The sequence below is a fragment of the Choristoneura fumiferana genome, chromosome 12, assembly GCF_025370935.1.
Source record: "Choristoneura fumiferana chromosome 12, NRCan_CFum_1, whole genome shotgun sequence".
NCBI classification, from domain to species: domain Eukaryota; kingdom Metazoa; phylum Arthropoda; class Insecta; order Lepidoptera; family Tortricidae; genus Choristoneura; species Choristoneura fumiferana.
Window position 1 is genome coordinate 14,695,053 of NC_133483.1, and position 26,594 is coordinate 14,721,646.

The 26,594-nt window shown below is 34.5% G+C and overlaps 1 protein-coding gene across 1 annotated transcript; it reads left to right on the forward strand.

The window, feature by feature from the left end:
- LOC141433432 (1-acyl-sn-glycerol-3-phosphate acyltransferase gamma-like) lies at nucleotides 1–25,511 on the forward strand. The gene is made up of 8 exons (XM_074095469.1): nucleotides 1–290; nucleotides 3,640–3,859; nucleotides 5,101–5,273; nucleotides 5,509–5,670; nucleotides 9,006–9,206; nucleotides 10,203–10,340; nucleotides 13,677–13,896; nucleotides 23,644–25,511. Exons 2-8 carry the CDS (start codon nucleotides 3,679–3,681, stop codon nucleotides 23,718–23,720), a joined length of 1,152 nt encoding a protein of 383 aa, XP_073951570.1. The 5' UTR covers nucleotides 1–290; nucleotides 3,640–3,678; the 3' UTR covers nucleotides 23,721–25,511.
- Nucleotides 25,512–26,594: the final 1,083 nt, after the last annotated feature.

The following is a 26,594-nucleotide window of genomic DNA, read 5'->3' on the forward strand; positions in this document are numbered from 1 at the left end:
GGACCCCCTAATAATGCACGACCTAATATTGTACGACTTGATAATTCTAATCCAAAATGAGTTCGTATTATCAGGTCGTACAGTGATGGCTGAGCAGTATAGGGTCGAGCATTACTGGTCCCCGCGGTCGCGGTCAGTCAGACAGACAGTCAGTCAATCAGTCAGTCAGTCTGTCGGTCAATCATGTGGTAATAGTCTTATTGGTGACTCTCATCTACTTTCCGCAGTTTATTTAGTAATACGGAATATAAACCGGTTTGATGGACTTTGCTCGGCGTTTTTGGTAATCGGTAAGTAAAAATGGAAAATTACCCAAGTTAATTTTAGATAATGTTTTTAAATTCCTTGACAATAATAAACCAACCCATGACGATTTTGGATTTTTATGATTATACGTTTTTTTACGCCCAAATCCACTGCGTGTAGGATGCTATGATAGCGTGTTGGTGGCTTATTATATATTTTTTGTTGTACTATCATTTATGTATGAATGGGGCCGCTTCATTGAATGAATTAGCTTCTGTTAACTTTGCGACCTACGGCGCACGGAAACCGATATAAATAGTCACCTGCATGCTTCATAGAGGCTGTGATCATGGTTGGCAACAGCTCTAAGTTACGTGATACTGAAATAAATACTGAGGATTCATGGTCACCACTCTTCTGGTTCTGAGCTAAACATTCATTATTTCCAACTTAGGTTAAACTGAAATCAAGGTGGGAAAACTTTTGAAGATGCTAATTTAAAAAATATACCTTCTCTTCTTTAATACAATATTATTTGTAGGAATTAAAAAATGATGTAACATAACTGTGCAAATTTATCAAGTCTGAAATTTCCAAAGATTACTTTTTTGTTACTTTATACTTACTAATTATAATTATAAAATGTTTTCAAATTTCTATTCTGAAATAATAGTAGTTTTTTTTAGTAAATAAAGGTTTAATACAATTAAAAAAAAGGGATAGTGTGTCAAGCCAAGTTCAAGCTAACAGAACTGGCAAGCAGCACCGTGTGTAATTTTACCTGAACCATTTGGAGCTTTTGACCTCATAACGCAAAAATTATTTCACATAAACGTCAAATTTGGCTTATTTATTGAGACTTGTGAGATACATATTATGTGCAAGGAGGGGAATTTTCATAGCAAAAATCAAATGTCAAGAGGAATTGACCATTGTGTTTTATCTACTATTCCAGTTATCGATTTTCGCATGTTACCGACTTTTAACATTATTCTGTATTATTTGACCTCTCTGATAAGAGACATTGCATCTCCTTATTAAAATAAATTACGTCATGTCACATTTGATGTTGCTTGAGTTTTTGTATGTATTATTTTTTTAGGTGCCAAAATGGTTAATCCTAAGAGATATAAGATTGACAAATGGATAAAGTAATATCTTTGTCTTAATTCTTAATTCTATTAGGTAATTTAAATAGTGACATGTAAGAAATTATGACGATTTTTTATTAATACAGAGAAAATAAAGAAAATATAATTAGTACAGGTATAGATTTCGATTCTGTTACTTTGAAGGAAGGTTAGTCTACTGTCAGTTACACTGTTTCGCATTTCCGTTTCGGTTTTATATTTAAACTAGCTTTTGCCCGCGGCATCGCCCGCGAGGAATTTGGTTATCGCGCGCTGTTCCCTAGGGGACTGTGCATTTTTCCGGGATAAAAAGGAGCCTATGTCACTTTCTGCCCCATGAACTATTTCAATCTCTATGCCAAAAAACACGTCGATCTGTGGCTCCTTTTCGACGTGAAAGACAGACAAACTTACAAATATACACTTTCGCATTTATAATATTAGTATAGATTGTAACAAACACACAAGTTTTTTTTTACCTAGCCTATAGTGTCCCACTGCAGGGCTAAGGCCTCCCCCATTACAGGTCTAATTTTATTACCTAAACCACATCATGCTAACTGACAAATTAAACTTCCATAGTTGATAAAACAATGGTCAATCCCTCTTGACATTTGATTTTTGCTATGAAAATTCCACTCCTTGATTATGTGCTTCAAATTTCATAAACACACCTCAAACAGTTATTTAGATATTAACATTCAAAAATCGTAATTTTTATCACCGACTCACCTATAGATCCAAATTCTAACCCAGTTCCAGATGACCTAGAAAGTTCAAATTTGGCATCCAGATAGGTGAATAGAAAGGAATAAATCAGAAACTTGTAAATCGTTATTATTTTATTATAATTTTTAAATTAAATTATTTGTATATAAAAAGTAATGATATCCCAACAAAACATAAATGTGAAATGAGAGCCAAGTTCAATATTATGATAATTATATGCCTTGATTGTTGACTTTAACAACAGAAGAAGTGAGATCTAAATTGGTGCCAAGTGCCAAGGTGCCAAGTTCACAATACCAAGGTGCCAAGTAAACAATATGAACTATATTATAACAACTTAAAATATTGTTTCTTCTTATAACTTAGGATAATATATTGAAATTTAAGGTTGGACTTGGCTAGTTTTCATATATTAATTATATTATAGCCATCGCAAGTTTTAAAGCTGTAAGTTCTTATTTTATTCTTCCAAAAATTTGGCTTGCTGGTAGAAACTAGCCATTGAACATAGGAATTTTCCAAGACTGTTTTAGTACATACCATTGTGAACTTGGCACCTTGGCACTCATTTAGATCTCACTTTTTTGTTGTTAAAGTCAACAATCAAGGCATATATATTATCATAATATTGAACTTGGCTCTCATTTCACATTTATGTTTTGTTGGGATGAATTATTACAAATAATAATTGATTTTCTAAAAAATATTATCCAATCACTTATTTATCATCCATTTAAAATTTGTCCCTTAAAATTACTTAAATGACCACTGGGCTAATATGCATTTTTTTAAAAACTTCATAAGGTTTATTTATTTAAAAATATTTATAATGTTAAATACTTAGTATATTCTCAGTTTTTAATGATTTTCAGTTAATTACAATACAGATAGTTGTTGCTCATTAAGGTACAGTTGTTCATAAACTTGTGAACAAATGATTTGATCAAAAATATCTGAACACAACTCTATTGTCAATGGTATAGAAGCGTGTTCAGATATTTTTGATCAAAAATTTGCTCACTTGTTTATGAACTCCACTGTAATCACAATTTACATCCCATAACAAGTATAATAAATAATAATAGTAGTATATGTTGCCCTCTAATTAGTGTAGTTGGAAACTATATTTATTAATAGGATGCAGTCCAGAATGGACCGATACTCATGACATATTTCAGTTATAATGTCTCAATAAATTTGATAGGTACTTAGATAAACATTTATTTTATTGGGTGGTTAATTAGATCCTGCCATTATTTATTTTTACTTGATATACAAACAGCAAATGAAGTGGATGAGGGATAGTGAAGGTGGTGAAGGTCATAATGTTTCAAACATCCTCTTATTGCCTTGGCAGTAGAGTTACCACATATAGTTTTCTGCTGTATAAAAAGTGTATGTGTGTAAAAAGTAATTCACGAAATATATTTTTTTTATTTGGTCTACATATTAATATTGTATTCATATTTTTATTGTACTTATGATAATTAAGTTGTAATTTATGTAAATCATGTTTATACATGTTTGTTTACAGATTTGATGACTACTGAAATAAGCGGACAAAATTGGAAATATGATTAACTTAAACATAATAAAACAGTCAACCTTTGTCCATGTCTGTTTTGCTATATCCTACTTCACGTCAGGATTAGCACTCAGCATGGTACAAGCATGCCTATACTTTGGACTCCGACCTTTCAACAAGAGGTTGTACAGAAAAATAAACTACTATCTGGCTTACACACTAAACAGCCGTAAGTATTTAAATGAATTATTGCACTTGACTTTTCGTTTTCGCATACTTGTATTTAATTGTACATAAACCACATAAAAAAAACAGTTTACATTAAGACCAATGTACAAAGGCGAACTTATCCTAGAAAGAGATCTCTTCCAGTTAACCTTTGAACAATTGACAGGACAACAGAAACAAGTGTACACAATGAAAAGTTAACATACATTATTTAAGTAGGTAATAGATTATACTGTTAACTTTGTTTCTCTGTGTCATAATATGCATTATCAAGTGTTTTCATGAATGTTACAATTGGTATTGGTTGACAAATATAGTGTGGTTAATATTTAAACCACCTATGTAGTTTAACAATTCAACTGTTCTTTTTGCCTTGTATGCAGCAGTTTAAACAAATAGTAGGTATCAAACAGTTTTTTATTTTATTTGTAACCAACATCAAAATATTGTGTGGTCTGTTGTGTACATATGTACATGTGTTTTGTACATACAGTGTGTGCATATATAATGTATACATACAAAATTGTGTACATGGTCTGATTTGATTTTTTTGGTTCTGTCGAAGTACATACAATTTATCGAAAATACAAACTGAGACATGGATGCACAGAAAAACCAGAAAAAGAGACCAGCACTGGGAATCGAACCCAGGTCCGCAGCAATCCGTGCTGCGTGCTATAACTGGACAGTAATCTAGACACAAATACAAAAATACATAAAAAAACAAACAATCGTACATACAATTTAGTCCCATTACAATTTCGTCAAGATCATGATGAGCTGAGCAGAATTTTCATGGCATTTTTTGACCTGTCATAGTTACTTCTCACTTATCAACTACCTAAATGATGTCAATAAATTAGACCTTAAATAACTGAACTGAAATTATTAAATTAGAAATTGTTATCCATTCATTGTTCATTCATTGCATATGTCTATTTCACATTTTCAACTGCTCGAAAGTTAATTGGAAGAGATCACTTAAGGTCGCCTATTGTTTACCTCAACTTTTAATCTTCTTTAGTACTATTGTGTTATCTATTGTGTTGTCTAGTAGTATTGTGTATCGATATATGTATGTAGGTATATTGGAAGTCAATAAGTGAGAAGTCACTATAACAGGTCAAAAAATGCCATGAAAATTCCGCTCTGTGATGATGACCCATATAAAAAGACCTGATAGTCTCCAATTGAAAGTTTGTTTTTACGGATAAAAATTATGCTGATGCCAAATTGTTTCAGAGTTAGTATTTATGACTCAATGGTGGGCGAAGACCAAAATGACAGTTTACATCAAGAAGGATGAATATGACAGGTATTATGGCAAAGAACACGGCTACCTTTTGATGAACCATAGTTGTGAAATAGACTGGCTACTGGGTTGGCATTTCTGTGATGTCATCAAAGTGTTAGGGGTATGTATTCTAAATCTAAGCAGAAATATTTTTTAATTTTTCTCAAAAAAAAATTGCTTCTATGTTATGGCAGCTTTGACTTAGGTACTTATGTCAATTTTATTATAATAATAATTAAAAGAAAAAAAAAATACTTAGAAATAATAGAAAGTTCTTAAGGCAATAAAGATTCAATTGCTGTTGTAGAGCTTACAAAGTTGAATGCAGACTAACTTAACTATTCCCTTTTTCGCAGAATACCAAAGCCTACGCCAAGAAATCTATTCAGTATATGCCACCTATTGGTTGGATGTGGAAGTTTTCAGAATTCGTATTTTTAGAGAGGTCATTTGAGAAAGACAAGGAAACTATAAAGACACAGATAAAAGAAATATGTGACTATCCCGATCCAGTTTGGGTGAGTCATGACATGAACTTCATAACAACATGATTATGTAGATATCACTTTATAGATCCGTGATCGCAATGTGAATCCCATTTAATTTTACCATCCAATTCTAGAGGAACTGACGAAAATAGCCATATTAATGCATAGTGTTTAATATGTTATAAATTATATTTTCAACCCCCGACGCAAATAGTGTTATAAACGCCAATGTCTGCCTCGGTCTGTGGCATCGTAAATCTCAAACGGATGGACCAATTGCGATGCGGTTTTTTATTAAAAACTAGCTTTTACCCGCGGCTTCGCACGCGTAAACTATTCGGTGTGGTAGCTGCAATTGAAATTTTCGGGATTTTACAAAATTCCCCTTGAAATTTCCAAAATTTATATCGTGGTCTTCATTGAGGTTGTGTTGTGAATAACTGTACTTACAAAATTCAAGACTCTAAACCCAGTGCTGAAGTTTCAACAATTTTCCATATCCAAATTCAAATGCAAAATTCAAATTCAAATCATTTATTCAGTAAATAGGCCGCAATGGGCACTACCAGCGCTTTCGGAAAGACCATCATTGCCAAGAAGAATGCGCCGCAAGAAACTTGGCAGAAACTCATTTTTTCAAAATAAAATAATTACAAATAAAATACTTTAAAAGTACAGTATAAATATAAGAAAAAATTACAAAATAATAATCGGGTCAAAAAGTCGCTTATGTGTTATTCCAGACGTCTAGCTACCTACATACCAAATTTCATGACTCTAAGCCCAGCGGTTATTATTTCAAGATTTTATCCCTATCCCGTGGGAATATCGGGATAAAAATTAGCCTGTGTTATTCCAGAGGTCCTGCTACCTACATACCAAATTTCATGGCTCTAAACCCAGTGGTTGTTATTTCAAGATTTTATCCCTAGGTATCCCGTGGGAATATCGAGTCAAAAAGTCACCTATCTGTTATTCCAAACGTCCAACTACCTACATACCAAATTTCATGACTCTAAGCCCAGAGGTTGTTATTTCGAGACTTTATCCCTATCCCGTGGGAATACCGGGATAAAAAGTATCCTATGTTTTAATCCAGGTTATAAACTAACTTTTCGCCAAATTTCATCCAAATCCGTCCAGCCGTTTCAGCGTGAAGAAGTAACAAACATACTCACTCACTCACTCACAAACTTTCACATTTATAATATTAGTAGGATACTAATTTAACCCGCAAAAGTAGCCCCATGTTTAAGATTCATTTATTTACATACTTACACGTCTATATTTGGGTTACCGATTTAAGTACATATATTATATTTCCAATTCGATCGGTTCTGCAGTGTCGACGCAAATTGGCTGTGAGAGACTGAGATTGGGTTCCGTTTATTCGTTTGGATGTAGGTTACCCTAAAAATGTAATCCTATTCGTGCCAATAGCACAAAATGCTGCTACAAATTCTTTAGAGCTAAAATGTGATACAACAAACACCTCATTTATTGTAAACAATACCCATTAATTTAACACAACACACCTGCGATTGAAAGAAAGAAAGAAAGAAAAATGATTTATTAACGGTCCCAACAGTACCACCACCAAACACAAAAAACAATAATATATTACTATACAAGTAAAATCACAATAAATTGTATGGTGATGACACCAATTGTCACCGAAAAAGGGTCTCCACTCAGCATGTGTGTCCGATTGCATCGTAACATCCACAGGTTATAATAACTGTAGAAGGTCGCACGCCTTACGTTGGTTCAGGACATTGAACTTAATGGCTCGACTATAAAATCGCCGCAGACTTCGATAATAGCACGGGTTATCACAATCTCTGCCACTCACTATATAAAAACTATTGTGTACATAGGTATACAGATTGCATGTGTGCATTGCGGTCATTGTACCTTCCTTACGGGATTTCAGACGTAGGCAGTTTTTGTTACTTATGTATGTTTATGAGAGGAGGCCTGTGCCCAGCAGTGGGACGTATATAGGCTGGGATGATGATGATGATGATGTTTATGATTACTAATTAATTTATAGATTTAGAGACTGCGGGGTGGACTACCAAAATGGACAAAATAGGCCAAAGTTTTTTATATTGATTAGTCGATATAGAACTAACTATTGCCACCAACTTCGTCTGTGGTTGTGTGGATATAAACATAGGAGAAATGTGGTAACACTTTTTAGGGTTCCGGAGCCAAAATGGCAAAAACTGTAGTTTTTAAGTATTTTATTTGTAATTATTTTATTTTGAAAAAAATGACTGCCAAGTTTCTTGCGGCGCATTCTTCTTGGCAATGATGGTCTTTCCGAAAGCGCTTAGTTTAAAAACCCGGCCAAGAGCATGTCGGACCCGCCCAAAATAGGGTGAAACTATAAGGGTTCCGTTTTTGCCATTTTGGCTCCGGAACCCTAAAAATTACGTGTTAAAGTGCCCATTGCGGCCTATTTACTGTATAAAAAAACAAAACAGAAGAATGTTTTTATGCCTAACTAATTAATGATTAACTATTTGTTTTTTTTTTTACTTATATAGGTACCTTCTAAAATATTTATACCAGTTAAAGAAGTGGTAGCACAACAGCTTTCGTATTTTCTAAAATAATTAACACCTTCGATCGAATACAAACAATTATGTATTACGAGGGTCATTGTCATTATTCTGTATGTTTTTTTTGGGCACATTTTTGTTGACATAGTAAAAGAGCTCGATAGAGTCACGCCACGCAACGAGCTATTGGAGAGAGCTATGCTTGGAGTTTCTTTGCGTGATAGAAAAATATGCTAGTTGAAGTGGCAAGGGGGGGGCCACATCGCCGGAAGGGCAGATAACCGTTGGGGGAGAAAAGTTCTCGAGTGGCGACCGCGAACCGAAAGACGAAGCGTTGGCAGGCCTCCCACTAGGTGGATTGACGACATCGTGAGAGTTGCGGGCAACCAGTGGGTCCAAGTGGCGAGTTGTTCAATGTGACGTTCTAAGGGGGAGGCCTTTGTTCAGCAGTGGACGTCTTCCGGTTGAGGATACAATACAATACAAATATTCTTTATTGTATTACACATCACAAATCACTTCAAAATTTGATGATGATAAGTAGAAGACTGTTACAGTTATCTAGTAAAAGGACGTCTAAACAATAATCGAAACTGTCATCATTATTTTACGACCCATTCATAAAAAATGTGACTACGAAATTGAGGCAGTTGAAACGCTGCAATAATGAAATAACCTACAAACCTTTTAAAATATACATATTTTTTTTTAATTAAGTAGATTTCTTTTCTTCTACATAAGTAGATTTCTATTTCAGTGTGATTATCTGTTTTTAATAAAAATAATAAATTCTTTCAGCTATTAATGACACCGGAGGGAACGAGATTCACGAAGAAAAAACACGAAGCGTCGTTAAAATTTGCGAAGGAGAAAAATTTGCCCCTCCTTAAGCATCATTTAACGCCTCGCACTAGGGGCTTCACGACTAGCTTACCCCATTTCAAAGGGAAGATTCCTGCCATTTATAACATAACGCTGGCGTTTGAGAAAGATGCCAAGGTAAGAACAACATGTTTTTAGGGTTTCGTACCTCAAAAGGGATAAAACGGAATCGGAACCCTTATAGGAAATTCGTATCTGTCTTCTTGTTAAAACTATTTACTCAGGAACGAGTTTCTACTCGTATCACGTTTACTTTAAGCCGTGTCCTTTTTATAGCGGCAACACTTCTTATTGTTATTTTTCCTAACCTTAATGTGTCATTGCTGTTATAAATAAATTATTTTCTTTCTTTCTTTATTTTTTCTTGAAAGTAGGCATGATTTTCTTTTAGAAAAATCGTGGATATCAAAATCTATAGGTTACTTCTCGTAGTTCCCATTGACATAATTATGAAAGTTAGTGAGGAGGAGGCATCCAACACAACACAAATAAAGGCGGCAATCTTCGAATCACCGATTTCCACGGGTCATGATGACTTAATGAAAAGCGCAAAAAATGCATTTTATTTTTCATAGAAATATAAACCTGTAGGCAGTTTGCTTGCTTTTGAATTTGAAAGGTAATTTGACAATTATAAACTCACGTTATTTTAATTTTCGATATTCCGATACAGTCGAAATTTTAATTTTCGATATTTTGAACATCGACATTTTACCCGTAGGTATTTTAATTTTCGATGTTCAATTATGAACCGATTTAGATGAAATTCGGTATACAGGTAGTTTGAGTCCCGGAGAAGGACATAGGATAGTTTTTATCCCGCGCGGTAAATTGCATAGATCCCGCGGGTTAGCGATAAAAGAATTCTGCGCGGACGAAGTGCTAGTGATAATATAATAATCCATTTATTTCAAGCAACTAAGACTCATAACAGCAATGAACAAAGAAATCGCTCACCGCGCCACTGCCCGCTAGCATCCAGTTTACCAGCAATCGCAACTAGTGTGTTCGACGCTTTATACAGTACCTAAGTATACTTACAGCGGCATGGCGAAACGGATTTCGCCGGACCGGAGTTTTATAACAAATTAACAAGTTGATGACTTGTTCCAGAACCCGCCAACCATAACGAGCTTGCTGTTTGGGAAGCAAATCCATGCACATATGCATATTGAGAGGATTCCCGTGGAGAGCGTACCCGAGGATGAAGCAGCGGCATCGAAATGGGTTCATGACCTCTTCGTCGTCAAAGTAAGTAATAGTCGTAGAGTTGGTTTTATCTCTCAAGTCGCAATAAAAATTAACTGAAAAAAAAATTACACCCGAAAAATAATCGGACAATGTCAATGAGATACATACTGCCAAAGTTTTTCTTAAAATTTCCCTAAATCGTAATATTTTTGCTTAATCAAATCACCTTTAGTTAGCGCCCAAACTACAGTGTATGATTAATATTTTAATGAAGTTAAAGTACCGACCTAGAATAGATACACTGTCAATGGTGTTAGCAACACTGTTACTACACAGCTATGTTATTTTATTACTTTTTTGTCACGGAATTCTAATTTCCGGAACACTGAAACAGCTTAATACTGAAATTGGAAAATAAATATAATGAACGAGATAGGCAAATCGGTAGCTTATTTTTGTCTACTTACATAAATTAACACAATATATTTTACTAGCTGTTGCCCACGTCTCCGTCCGCGAATATACACAAAAAAACCGGCCAAGAGCGTGTCGGACTCCCCCAAAATAGGGTTCCGTAGCCATTACGAAAAAATTAAGTAATATTTTTCTAAGGATTTCGTATTTTATTAGGCTGCTATTTACTCATAAACTACTAATATTTCTCAAGCAAACTTAGCCGTTATAGTTTTCCTTGAAAGTTTGATATACTTACTACCATCCTGAATTTTTTCAAATTCTTCAACCGACTGGTTTAGATTTTAGAGGGGGGAGGGGGTTTGCACTTTAAAGTTGAATATTTCGCAAACAAATCACTGAATCGAAAAATCGTTTTAGCAACCCCCTTAAAAGACCTATCCAAAGATACCCCACACTATAGGGTTGAATGAGAAAAAAAAATCACCCCCACTTTACGTCTATGGGAGGTACCCAAAAAAAATGAATGAATTTTTAATTGTTTAATTTCGTCGGCATAGTTTACTTATATATCCGTGCAAAATTACAGCTTTCTAGCATTGATAGTCCCTGAGCAAAGCCGCGGACGGACAGACAGACAGACATGGCGAAACTATAAGGGTTCCGTTTTTGCCACTTTGGCTCCGGAACCCTAAAAATCATGAAAATTGGTCAAGCCGTTTCGTTTCCTAACAAAACTCTTCCGAATACTAATACCTATAGTATTAGATTTGTAATAGTGTACGAACATTTATTTTTGCCTCTTTATTATATTTATATTATATATAGGCAATAATAAAGAGGTACATTTTGAGTTTACATATTTTGTATGAAGGAAGGTAATATCTTGAGCTACTGAATTGATTCTGAGAAGTATTTTACTGATAGAATACTTTTAATCCGCGGAAAGTGCAAAGTTCCCACGGGACGGACGAACGGGACGAACTTGCGGTCAACTCAACACAGAAAAAAAAACTTTATCTCTAGCGTCTTACTTTATTTTTATAACGTCAAGATATTTTTTTATCACGGATATTTAAAGCAATAAATTATGACCGATAATCTGACGATATGAAATTAAATAATACCTACTGGTTTGTCTTTTTTAACCTTATTAGCGATAGTTATCAAGGCGATATGTTTTTCAGTTGGTAACTCCACTATCGTAGTGGTGTAACTTGCTAGTAAATTCTCTGACCAGATATATTTATTTTTATCGGGATCATGCCATTTTTATATGAGACCTGTTTTAAATCTTTCTTCAATTTAATTTTGTTACATACTATGTATTTACAAATATTAACAACCGGCCTCTCAAATACCTATCTCATAAATCCTCAGAATGTTTTTCAAGTAGGTATTACATATGTATAATAAAAAAAATCATGCATCTCTGCATAGTATAAACGAAGTCGCTTCCTGCCGTCAAATTAAAAAGCATATCAAGAAAGGCGTAGTAAATCTAACCTAACATACGAGTATGTAGGCAGGTTGCAAACCCTGCTTCATTGGGTTTTTCAATGGATACACTATGTTGTTTATTATAGTATTTAATTTATGTTTTTAACGATTCTATTCAAATATAAATAGTAATGAATATTAATGATTGTAATCTATTTTTAACGTGTGTACAATAAAACTTGAATGTTAATGTCGCTCGGGACTCGTTCGGTTTTCTTCGTTATCCTGAAGATTCTCATAAGAAAGAAAAAAACACTAAATTTAAAAAATCAAAAACCTCGACTGCCTTAAAAACTAAAAGTAAGAAAATAAGTCTAGTGGTCTAGAACTCTGTCAAGAAGCTCATTTAAGGTTCAACAGTCGGGACCCATTAAGTACCAAGATTTTTTGAGCTGGTTACAATTTGAATGGGTCCCGACTGTTGAACCTTAAATGAGCTTCTTGACAGAGTTCTAGACCACTAGACTTTTTTTCTTAATTTTAGTTTTTAAGGCAGTTGAGGTTTTTGATTTTTTAAATTGAATGTTTTTTATTTTATACTTTTTGATATTTCTGTGAAAATAGCATTAAAAGTATTATAACCCATATATATTTAGAATGGGCTAATTATTAGCTTTCATTTGATTCCCATATTGTGACAATACAAAATATATTTTTTTATTCCTTCGCCATATTTTTTTCGCAGACGCCATATTGAAATATTATATACCCTATGTCACTCCGACAGTTATGACGAATCCAATGAAACCTCATATTACACTATCCGGCCAGCCGTTAAGGCTGCAGCGAGGACCAAAGAAATGGACATACATACCCACATACATACATACATACCTACTTACATACATACATACATACGTACATACATACGCTCGAAAAACATAACCCTCCTTCGGGCAGTCGGGTAAAAAGAAAAACGATCTTCTGTTTTGAATTCTGAACAAGATTAGCAGACTAGTGTAATTCATATTAAATATATTGACCCGGATAACTCACGTCTTAAATCGAGTTTAGCTCGATATGTTGCGTTGCTCCGAAGACGAAGGGCTACGGATTAGCCCGAAACATATCGAGCTAAACTCGATTTAAGACGTGAGTTATCCGGGTCAATATATTTAATATGAGTGAGTCTCACGGTAGTTTCATGTTCAAGACTAGTGTAATTGTTTAGATGTTTGTGCATGTACAGTCAAGTGCAAAAATATGGAATTATCTAACAGAATCCTATTCTGACGTAATAAGGCTGTGGTAACATATTTTTGTGTGGTACGAATAGATACTTATTTTTGCACTTGACTGTACATAATTACGCATAATTCGACCAATGTGTAATTAAACATTCATTTTCACAGTAAGATGAAAATATTACGCAACAATAAAATATTAAATATTTTTTTACTTCTTTTTAAAGATGTAGTCAAATGAATTAATTACAATGATTGACGATTTTGACATAATGCTCAATCTCTCCGTTTGTTTTAGGACAAAATGGTGGATTCATTTTACAACACGGGAGACTTCTTCCTCGAATCCGGTGTGGAGAGGGTCGAACCATTCGACTACCCTATCCGCATCTACTCCCTCATCAACACGCTGGGATGGGCCATCATCACGCTCACGCCAATGCTGTATTATCTTATGGGGCTGTTGCTGAGCGGCAAGCTTCTGTATTTCTCCATTGGCGTTGCTATTTTCTTCGGATGTAAGTTTTTTTACACTATCACTATAACCTCCTAACGCCCAAGTCAATTTTTTATTTATGAACATCGAACTTTATCTCATTTATGATAGAGTTTAATTTAAAATTACAATAAGGCCTTTATAGACTCTGGGCGTTAGGAGGACAACATTGATTTTACAGCCACACTAAGATGACAATGAATAAGTATTTAATTTTTATCTCATTTGAGCGACGATTTTACCTTATTTAACCTTATCCATACTAATATTATAAATGCGAAAGTGTGTTTGTGTGTTTATCCGTCTTTCACGCCGTAACGGAGCGACGGATCGACGTGATTTTTGGCATAGAGATAGTTAATGGGCCCGAGAGTGACATAGGCTACTTTTTATCTCGGAAAATACACAGTTCCCGAGGGAACAGCGCGCGATAACCGAATACCACGCGGGCGGAGCCGCGGGCAAAAGCTAGTTCACAATAAAAAGAGCAAAAGTATGTGGGTATTTAAAAAAAAGTTAAAATTTTTGCTTTATTGTGACTGATTTCTGGCTGATAACAGGTAAAAATGTGATATTGTTCAATGCAACTTATGCAAATTACCTGGAGCGATATTACAACGCCCGCCTTATTATTGAAGGCAGTAGAGTTATTAGATGGATTAACGAGGGAATAAAGGTACCATCCCAATATTACAATAATAATAATTTTCCTATAATTCTTTTGGCCAAAATGAAAAACGTAAGTGTTGTAAAATATAACTATCCCAATATACCGTTGCATATGGTTCACTGGGTTTTCCGCCCATGGTCAAAGGTGCGATTCGTCAAAATACCTTGTTGGTCACAGGTTCGTTTGGACCAACATGTGGTTTTGTCAAAGTCGCGATTCATCAAAAGTGCTTTTGGTCAAAGGTGAGCTTTGCCAAAGACGCCATTCGCCAAAATACGCTTTATGCCAAATGCTCGTTTGGTCCAAGGTGTGAATTTGCCAAAGTTGCTATAATTATAAATAATAATATTAATAAAATAAGTAATTAATTTGGGACTTTCGAGAGTGTTGAGAATGTTATTACATTCTATCTATTCTATTCTATTAAAAACCAAATAAAAATATTATTTAGAGATCAATATCGAAAATATCAAAATACCGGTATTATACGATTTCAATATCGGCTGTGCTAATTAATATCGGAATTTTGGTCCGATATTCCGGTTTTTCGATATTATCGAATACCGGTATTCATGCTCTATTCAGGGAGCGCATGTGCCCGCTTCAATCTTTTGGCTGTGTCTTGATTAAGCAGCATTTTCGCCAACGGGTTTATAATGTTATTGATAGTATAATGTAAGTCCCATTAGGCCCTATAGGTAACTGAAAATTCAGGGTTCTAGCTATTTTGACGACGAAGAGGATATTTTGACGAATCGCACTTTTGACAAACGAAATCTTTGACCAAATGTACCTTTGACCAACAAAGTGTTTTGACGAATCTCACTTTTGACCAAACGAAATATGCCCTAACGAACCTTTGACCAATAGAGTATTTTGACGAATCGCACCTTTGACCATAGGCGGAAAACCCGGTTCACCTTGCGCCCCTTGTTTTTCTTAGTGTGTATTTTTTATAAACTGATCGGAGCCCTAGCAAGTCTAAAAATGCTAAGTTATAACAAGATTATTTCGTTAGTTCTAGCTCTATATATTAATACATTTAAATGTATTAAAAACTATTGTATTTTTCACCTATGATGAGTTCTGTGACACTTGAAAATTTTCCGAATTACGCATAATGTTCGCAAAATATTTTTTAAAAATAATTTCTAATTTGAAGCAAAATAATCATAAAAATTGATAACTGTACATCTATCTATATAAATAAAAATGAATCGTAAAATGTGTTGCTAAGCGCAAAACTCGGAAACGGCTAGACCGATTTCACTAATTATTTTTTTGTTGTGTTCGTTATTGTCAGGAGAAGGTTTTTATGGAAGAAATTTTAAAAAAAAAACAACGGAGGCGAAGCCGCGGGCAACAGCTAGTTTTAAATATATATAGCAATATCAGTGTCCATTAAATAGTCTCCATCGAATACGATAGAAAAATATTTATTTTTCTAAATGACGCAATGTGTGAAACGGAACAGAGTAGTGACGTGACACAACATTATCGGCAATTGCCGCGGTTCAATATTCAATAACAATGAACATTTAGATATTTTAAATTTTTAAACAAAACTTGCAAGATTTTGTAAACGCGGCTATTGGAACACTGCCGCAGCCATCTTGTGCCTCTTGTGGCCAGTGCTTGTCAGTATCACTGTCAGTACGAGTGCGTCTGCCTTGTATACGAGTTGAGTCTCCATTGCATTTTCTTTGCATTGTATTTTGTTATTGTTCATTTCTGTTATTATTGTTGTTGACTTTTGTTACTGTTTCTCGTTAGGTTTGTTGTTATTTTTTGGCAAAATGCCGAAACGGTCTAAAAAAACTGTTTTGAACTCCTAGAGTCGGGAGTTTGTAATCCGTTTGAGGGATTATTTTGAGCGAGAACGAGAAAACTGTGTCCTGGTGGGCGGAAAACTGCAAAAATATATATATATTTTTTTTAATATAATGCAACTTCTCCAAAAATAGGCACTAATAACTCGTAGAACAATCGATAGTTCACTCGATAAATGGTACATATCTAAAACTTTCAAACTCGAAACGTCACAGAACTCATCATAGGTGAAAATATTATAGTAGACGGAAGTATTCTAGTCAATTTGTAAAAAAATACGTTTGTTAGTTGATAATTAAATCTATACGATTGCGATGCGACATGTCAACAAATTCATCAATCTCTGAACTAAAATAATTTCCTTGCTCACCCGCGACCTTACGATAGCTTTTATCGTAAGGTCGCGGGTGAGCAAGGAAATTATTTTAGTTCATTGATATGGACCTCCGCAAAGTAACGCCTGATTCAATAAATCATCAATCTCTATCACATCATGATGCAAATCTTCCACACGGACATACAAAGTCCAAATTTCTAGTGATAATGTGGTTTAAAATGTCTTGATTACATACTGTAACTAAGTCTTGATTAAATATTGGAATGTTCTTGAATATTTTTCCACGATAATTAGTTACGAAATAAATTTACTTGTATACTTATCTCTGGTTCCATTGCACTTTTGTAAACGATGCAATGTTGATTAGATTAAATTTGGTTTGATATTTGCTGTGTTATTGCTGCTTCTTCTGATGCAGTTCGTGTTTCAAATACCAGAAGATATCCCGCCACAGGCCACAGTAAATAAATAAAGATAAAATGAACTGTTAGCTTTCTGTTTGGTTTGTTGACGCTATAAAAAGGGACACATTTGGCATATTTTGCATAAGTCAATTGCAACATTGCGCGTGCTTTTAGTGTCGGTTTATCTACCTATATGAATTAAATAAATTATTATTATAGCTTACACTGGCATGCATGGCCAATAGTACACTGTTTTTTAAGTTTTGTCCATAACTTAATTGGCAAAAAGGGAACCCTCATAGGATCACTTTGTTGAATGTTACTTTGTTTTTCAAGAACCTATCTCAAGAAGGTACAGTCACCAGTATTAATATCTGCCACAGAGGAGTGTGCAAAAATATCTGATACGTCTTTCCGGCCCTAGAAATAGAGTCGTATCAGATATTTATACACGCTTGTTGTGTCAGATATTGGTGCTGGTGACTGTACCAAGCTAAAATTAAAATCAAATACTGAGTTCTACTATCCCTTGGCGCAGTGAAAAATCATTTTTTTAAGATAATGTAATCAAAAGATGCAGTTTCTACTTTCGGGGAATCGAAACCTATAGGGTATTTCCAGTTGTCCTAGAAATAGAACCAATAAGAAGTCTGAAAAAATATATTTTTGTATCTTTGTTTGCCTATGTCGCAACCAATTTAAAACGACCCCACACTGTGTACATTTTGCTTAGGAGCAGGGTTGGGTCTTCATAGATACCTACAAATGTGTACGAAAACTCCGGTAACGTAAGTACGAAAGTCCCACTCGCACTTGGCCGGTTTTTTATTTTTCCCTCCGGAAATTTTAACTGTAATCTATTATAAATGGTAGATTAAATTAATCCCTGGATTTCATTGAACTTATTCGTGCCAATAGATATCATAAGATTAACTGTTCAGTTAATTCCATAGGAATCCAATTTTTGACAAACAAGTACAGGCCTACGTACGTTGTGATCGATGGTTTACTAATATGTTGCATAAAATCGAATCTCATAATTTCGTTTCTCATTACAACCTTGAGTAGAATCATCATAACTATCACCATTACTTTTCGCATATATTTTTTCTCATACTATCATCTATACTAATATTATAAAGAGGAAATATTTGGATTTTTGGATGTTTGTTACGATTAACTCAAAAACTACTGGACCTATTTTAACAACTCTTTCACTATTAGAATGCTAAATCATTCCAAAGTGTCATAGGATATAATATTTATTACCAGAAAAAGTTATTAGGGTTCCGTACTAAAACTTCAGTAATGTGCCTCAAAGTGTAAAAAAAGTTGCCATAAAACATGTTTCATCGCATGCGCTGTGGAAGCTATTGATGATAGAACAAAAAAATGTTAAAGACTACAAGATTAAAGAAGTATCTACAAAAAACTTCGCGATACCATGTGTCCAACTATTGTAGTTATGTCACTACAACTATTTTTTTTTAATTTTAAAAGTTGACTGATATGCCGACTAAAATCAGGCCATGTTATCCATACCTTTGTATTAATCATTATCCAAATAAATAGTTTCATATTCAAGATGGTTTCAATACCTGTAGATTACTTTTTGAATTATTCAAATCGGACATTCCATTCAAAAGATATTACGAGTTTAAAAATATCAATATTACCAAAAAATGCATATAACTACCTTATGTTGACGCACCCCGGCTTCGTGCGGGTCGGGTGTTGTTTTTGGGAAATGGCGCTGCAAAATGTGTGTGAAGTGCCCTCGATTAGAGACCTTTTTAGAGTTCTGTGCCGAAAGGGTCATAAAAACGGGACCCTATTACTAAGACTCCACTGTCTATCTGTCTGTCTGTCACTAGGCTGTATCTCATGAACTGTGATAGCTAGACAGTTGAAATTTTCACAGATGATGTATTTCTGATGCCGCTATAACAACAAATACTAAAAACAGAATAAAATAAAGGGGTGCTCTTTACAGCAACAGGTAGTTGCTTGAAATATTCACAGAATATTAATTTGTATTTTCATTCACTTTAAAAATAAATAATTAAATTAAAATAGAATAAATATTTAAGGGAGGCTCCCGTACGGCAAACGTGTTTTTTTTTGTCCATTTTTGCTAATGTCTAATGTTGTATAGGGACAGAAGTCCGACTCGCACTTGGCCGGTTTTTTTTTATTTTGGCCGTGCGAAGCCGGGGCGGGTCGCTAGTTTCTCATAATTTTGTAAAGCAGAATTAACATCACATAATATCGACGAGAATAATATTCATATGTTCGAATAGTTGCTACGCAGAAAGACATCTCATAATATTACTTTGCATAAGGATAATAAAAAGCAGAATACCATTTTACTTAACATTCCTTGCAAGTAAATTAATTGTAGATCTATATTAACCTAACCTTTATTGGCAGCAATAAGACTCTCGCGCTTTGCCGGCCGCTGCCGCGGCACGCTCGCTTCGCTCGCTCGGCTCGCGCGCTGTTGTGGTCGCAGTTCTAACCTAACCCAACCTACTATGTAGTTGCTGTCCTGTTTTGGCGCTTTGCCTGCTGGTGTTACAGCACGCTTACTTTGCTGGCCTTACTTTAACCTTAACCCATTCTTATGGTAGCTGTTAGTCCCTTTAACTATATCATTACGCCATGTCACTCAGCGCTATTTAAAATTCCATGAAATACAATAGTCCAAACTAGTATTTTGCTAAGCCATTATGCCATATAAAAATCGGCAATACTAATGTTGTGCTATTTAATATTCTGCAGAAGTATATTCGGCGATAAGAGTGTTCTGTTATTTAATATTCTGAGAAATGACTATTATTCGATTTGATAATTATGCAAAGTTATGATTATGCAAAAGTATCATTCGGCTAAAAAAAATATGAGATATCTGTTATGCGAAGTGTATTTCGGAGAATCGATATTATGCAAGATGATATTATAGATATTATTGATAGATATTATGATATCGGTCTGTCTTAAATTTTGTATCTTTCGCGAATCGAACTAGGTATTCGATAAAATTAGTCATTGCTAAGTCGGTCTGTCTATACATTACAGTAGAACCCGCTTAAGACGATTTTGAGGGGACCTAGCAAAAAAAAAACCTCATTTATTTACCGTACGAACCAAATTCATCGTTCACCCGTTCATATTCACCCGTATTAAGCGGGTTCTACTGTATGTCAGTGCTGCTAACGATATGCGGAACTAGCTGTCGCCATGTGCGGTCCATTTAGATAATGGCCCGACCGAGTAGTAGTCACTACGCGCGACCGGCGACCCGGCAAGGGCAAAAGCCAATAAAAAAAGGCGAACAATCGTTCCGTCTGGTGTTGTTGACTCGTACTTTTTCTTTTGTCAATTAAACAAAAAATGATGAAGATATAGCCAGTTAAAGTTCCGCGTGCCGTCCCGCCGTGGTACACTTTTTAGTACGGCGTGACATCAGGGCCCCCGCTCCCGAACATAGAACGCGCTTCATCTTTGATATTTTTTGTTTGATTGACAAAAGAAAAAACTAACTGTCCAATATTTTCTGATTTTCTAACTGACGGACTAAGGTGCTGTTTCACCACCCATTGATTAATTTCATTTGAAGGGTAACTGTGATGCCGTCTTCGCCTATTCGAACAAAACAAACAAAGACGGCATCACATTTACCCGCTAAATAAATTTAATCAATGGATGGTGAAACAGGGGCTAAATATTTTTTTTTTTACCCAAGAAACAATACAATTGTGCGATTCATGAGCATGCGAACAAGTACCGTTCTTACTATGTGAGGAGTGCTAGACTAAAATAACTTCACGGAAATAGTTAAACGAAAATCGTGCTGTTACTTTGATTAACTCTAAAATTACCTTCATAGAGCGTTCTTGCGTAACCAGCTAACGTAATAGACGTGATAAAATTTAACACTATCTACGTTGTATACCTAATTGTTATTCTCGAAACACTTGTTTAACCTTGCCAGTGACTTTAGAACTTTGCCTTATTTTTGCACAAATTTCAATAAATTATTACTATTTATTATTTGGGTAAAACTTGGCCATAATAAGCTTACATTACCTTACCTATAACGTTTCTAAGGAACGTTATAATTTATTTGGCCATTTCTCCACTAATTGGAAAATCGTTGTCCTTGACTTTTTGTTGAGACGTGTTGAGATAAATGTCAAAGAAAAATGTTACTGTGTTTAAAAACAACCATAGGTATTTTTACAAGCTTTTATTTAGTTTCACCTGTTCCGTTGTCTGTCTGTCGGTCGGTCGGTCGGTCTGTCTGTCTGTAATCAAATCTTGCAAGTTAAATTCGACCATTGCGTGACAATACAATAATCTGGTAGCCACATCCTGGTAGTCCCAAGAGTACAAAAACAGTACCCTGTTGCCTGATTATGATTGGTATAAAAATAATTTATAAGATGCACATTTGTGCATACATTTATACATATATGTAGGTCTACACAACACTGTAGTTATGGTGCAGAACCATTTTTATTGTTCAAATCATCATAATTTAAAGAGAAAGTTGGCAGGGTACTTACAATTTTCCAATTAGTAGAGAAATACCCATTTACCCAATGAAAAGAAAAAATGAATCCAAAAATTTCAACCCTTATACGACTCCACATTCGCTCATCCATTTTTTCTCATGATTGTACTTATGTATATATAAGCTGCTCCAGTTTTGTTTTCTTATGATTATAAATGCATTAGGTACATATTACGGCGATAACATTTAACCGACATTAACCGTTTAATGTAACTGTTATCTTGAAGAATGTTGTTTTAATGAGCATAAAACAAGCTCCTTATTATTTTTAATTACCATAATATGCAACTTGATTATTTGCGGCTTGAACTTTCGTAGTAGGTAGCTTTAGCTTAGTAAATACACTATAACTCATCTAAAAGAACACATTAATAATAGTAGATTGCACAACAAGAGCATAAAACGAGCCATTTTACCCGAGACGTTCATATAGCCACCTGAGCCGGTACGGCGCGGGTGGATAGAATGAATAGACACGTCGAGGGAAAAATGGGTTCGAGTTTGACACTGCTTTTCACATCGATTGAGAGGAAAGGCAGATATATCGTGTTTGGGTTCGTTTTGATCAGTATTTGATTCTACAAACAATGCAATGGTGGCAACAGGATGAGCTGATGCTGCAGCCAGGATATCCAGCACACCAGTATACTCTTGAAAAAATAATAGCAGATATGTCGTGTTTAATTCCTTTTGATCAGTATTTGATTCTACATACAATGCAATGGTGGCAACACGATGAGCTGATGCTGCAGCCAGGATATCCAGCACACTAGTACACTCTATAAAAAATAATAGCACATATGTCGTGTTTGGAATCGTTTTGATCAGTAATTGATTCTACATACAATTCAGTGGTGGCAATACGACGAGCTGATGTTACAGCCAGGATATCCAGCACACCAGTATACTCTTGAAAAAATAATAGCAGATATGTCGTATTTGATTCCTTTTGATCAGTATTTGATTCTACATACAATGCAATGGTGGCAACAGATGAGCTGATGCTGCAGCCAGGATAACAACACACTAGTACAGTTTAAAGATATACTTATATCAAAGTTTAAAAAACATGAAATAAAACTTAAATTTAAAATTTAAAAAACCCCGACTTAAAAACGCCAGCAAAAATAAAAATAAAAACGCCCGAAAAAACGCTGCTTGAAAAGACAATTAAAAAGTAAAAAATAATTATGCGCTACCTAGCTGTTGCCCGCGACTTCATCTGCGAAGAATTCGTTTATCTCTATCCCGCGGGGACTATGCTGATTGCCGCAAAATTAGTCTAAGTTAATTTAGTATAAAGTATCTAATAATATTTTTTATCTAAGCGTTGTCGGTGTCGGGGGACCGCTAAGGTTAATACTTTAAAAAATACACATATTTAGTTTCATGTTAACCTTAGCGGTCCCCGACACCGACAACGCTTAGATAAAAATATTACTAGATACTTTATACTAAATTAACTTAGGCTAATTTTGCGGGCAATCAGCATAGTCCCCGCGGGATAGAGATAAACGAATTCTTCGCAGATGAAGTCGCGGGCAACAGCTAGGTAGCGCATAATTATTTTTTACTTTTTAATTGTCTTTTCAAGCAGCGTTTTTTTCGGGCGTTTTTATTTTTATTATTGACTTTATCCAACCTAATTAAGTACATTATGCCAAATTTACAGCCAATCCAACTATTAGAAGTGAATCAAAGACTTGCTAGATTTGAAATAAACGTAACATTACGTTAAGTTACTTAAATAAAATCTTGTAAAAAGTAGTTCGGCCGGATTTAACAACACGCGAGATAATGTACTGCCACTGCGTCTGTAAATTGCGTGTGTCTAACGCATGATTATATTATTTATCTAGAACTAAGAACTCGTGTAGAATAATCCTTATCTTGTGTAATAATAATAAAGAACACTTCAGAAATTTTATAATGTACCACTTCTTTTGTTTCAGTTTACATCATCCTGCAGAAATCTATAGGGATGTCAAAAATTAGTGAAGGTTCATCTTATGGGACTGAAAAAAAGTAAAATTAAGTATGTATTAAGTATGTATTTTATTCTTACAGTATTCTAGGACAATCAGTTTAGAATGTTGCTGAAGCGAGTTGGTGCTCAATAATATTACTTCATCACGAATCTATTGTAAGATTTGTTGGCGGCATAGTGTCTAATATTATTGATCATTACTGCTCCACTATATTTTATGCTGTTATTTAAAGAATCGATCATGATTGAAATTTCTTTGTAAAAATTATCTATTGTTGACCATCAAATCGGCCTTCTTTAGGTGTGGTGTTTCACTTGATGTTGTAACTGTTGCAATATATTTGAATAAAAGAGATGGCTGGCATACATAATCAATTGCTTAAAATACAAAGTAAAAAAGGAATAGTTTAAAATTACAAAAATTTGTACTTGAGTATTTGTTTTTTGTTTAGTGTTGTCTTATTTTATTGTTTCCAACTACAATTCAGAAAAACATTTGAAAACCCTTTGAATATTAAAAACACCTTAACTGATTTTATGAAGTATAAACTATAGCTATTGAATTAGCGTTGTATTAGAGAAAAAAATGCCCGAATATATTTGTTTGAGAGCTAGAATGCCACAGATAAACACAGAAAAAACGCGATAAATTAACTTTTTTTTTGCAACTGCCCTAGCTTTCGATAGGCACGCGCCTTTTCGTCGCTTTGTAGTGCCACGAGAGTTGAATGGTTTCACACACAGCTACAAAAAGAACTGATTGCACAAAAGGAGAATGAATGAGTAAATGTCAAAATTCTGCTATCATTACACGACATGTTATTGTGTGCGTGACTTCAACTCTGCGGTGGCGCTACCTATATTTTGTATTTGAGATTTTTGACTAAATTATCAGAACAGTAGCTAGCGCGGTTGTACCAGTATTGTTATTAACTAGAGATTATGAGCTACTAGGCGAGCCGAAACGTTGGATGCAATTTACTAAAACATTGTTAATAGGTCTTTTTCTGGAATTTTATTGTAATAAAATTAATATATAATACAATTATATTACTTTAATAAATTCAAGCACACTATAGTTTCGCACAAGAGTTCATCACATATAATAGGTATACTATAAACTTTCTGTCGACTAGTTTTTGTTAATTAAGAGGCTTAGAGCATTTAATAACTGGAGAGGAAATCGATGGCAATGCTTCACTGAGTTTCAGAATACTTCATTTAAGATTCGTTGCTTCAATTTGATTATGAATAACTCATAATTTATTTTGTTTTTTTTTTTAGCAAGTAAAAAGGAAACTAAGACGTAAATTTTTGTCAGAGTATATTCTAAGCAAAGTAGCTGAATAGTCGAAGTTAAGTGGACATTTTTTCGTCATGCCAAGCTAATCTAAAGACTGACGTTCTCATACAGAACGCGTACTTTTAAAACATGTAATTGCATCCACATTGTTTCGCAAATGAAGAGCATGTTCTTGTAGTATTTTTATAGATTTGTCGTTGTAGGTCCCTTCTGTTTATTTTAGAGTAAGATTTACAGTGTTTATGAGGAGTCCAACCAATTAAACGAAATAAAATACTGACTTGATGTAGAGATAACTTGCAGTCAAACACGAATTCAACTGACCACTAAAACAAGTGTGGGAAAAACTATCAGACGGAGAGCGGACTTCTTAGAAAAAAAAAGTATAAAGACCATTTTTGTAGATAATTTTAAGATCCATAGTTTTTGCCTCGGCTGCTTTTTGATAAAAAAACACACAACCTCAAACGGAAAAAAAACAAACAACCTCAAATTTTGAACTTTGACCCCGTATAACTTTTTGCACACATGGAATCAATGGGGACTTTTGACACTATTCCTGATGGTGTACCCAAGGTCTCCACCAAAATTCGGCTTTGTCGGAATTTATGGAAATTGAAATGGCTATATTGAGCGGAGTAGAGGTTGATCACATAATCTTGTATGTCAAGGTGTTTCGGCAGAAACAGCCTTGGCAGACTTATATATTCCGGAAACGAGGGTTCATACCTACCGACTGGAATTGGTTTCATGCTGGTATCACATGGGTATATTTAGGGGTCCTGGCGGCAAAAACCAGTAAATTCTGAACTGATGCCATAACTATTATTTCAGTATCAGATGGGTTAAATAACGCCCCTTTTTTCGCACCGGAAGTTACTTTTTAATTAGGACTCAGCACCAGTTTTATGGGAAACCATTGTGCATTTCATCGCGGTATCAAGTAGGTCGGAAATTTTGCAGTCCGCTCTCCGTCTATATGGTCCACAGATCAAAGTTTTGTTGTATGTAGATGCTTATCTTTTACTACTGACGCATTGTCTCTGTTCCATTTTTAGTGATCAGTCGGATGACAAATTTGTACAACTTTGAGCGTAACTAAAAGAGCCTTTTCGATTGCTGTTAATTCATTAAATAATTAATTTAAATTGTCTCTTATCAGTTTATTGTATTGAAGCACAAAATTTTGGTTGGACTTTATGGCCACTTGCTGGAAAAGATAAATCTAGATTTAGTCGTTAACCCTGGTTTTAAGCTTGACATAAAACAGCTCCATACAGTTTGACACTATTAAACTAAGCTTATCTATCACTAAATTGAGATTTCAGCAAATGGCCATTAATTAACCCTTTTCCAGGCATAGTTCATATAGTGATCACATAAATGTACACAAATATTTGACCTTGCTACATTTACAATATAGTACAAAATCAATTGAAGTAATAAAAAAATATAATTGTTTTTAAATTAATCCCTCATAAGTAAACAACATAAAACTTTGATTCATTTTGTAGTAGCTTACCTAAATTAGCGGGGCCTGGAAAAGGGTTAACATCTTGTTTTATTTGAAGATGATTTAAAAATCATGTGACAAATATTTTTTGAAGTGTACC

What these genes read in the sequence shown, in the direction of transcription:
- LOC141433432 (XM_074095469.1), top strand. Translation starts at nt 3,679, where the DNA reads ATGATTAACTTAAACATAATAAAACAGTCAACCTTTGTCCATGTCTGT. An exon ending in ATGACCTCTTCGTCGTCAAA is followed by an intron (nt 10,341 to 13,676) that starts GTAAGTAATAGT and finishes CGTTTGTTTTAG; the next exon opens with GACAAAATGGTGGATTCATT. An exon ending in CGTTGCTATTTTCTTCGGAT is followed by an intron (nt 13,897 to 23,643) that starts GTAAGTTTTTTT and finishes CTTTTGTTTCAG; the next exon opens with TTTACATCATCCTGCAGAAA.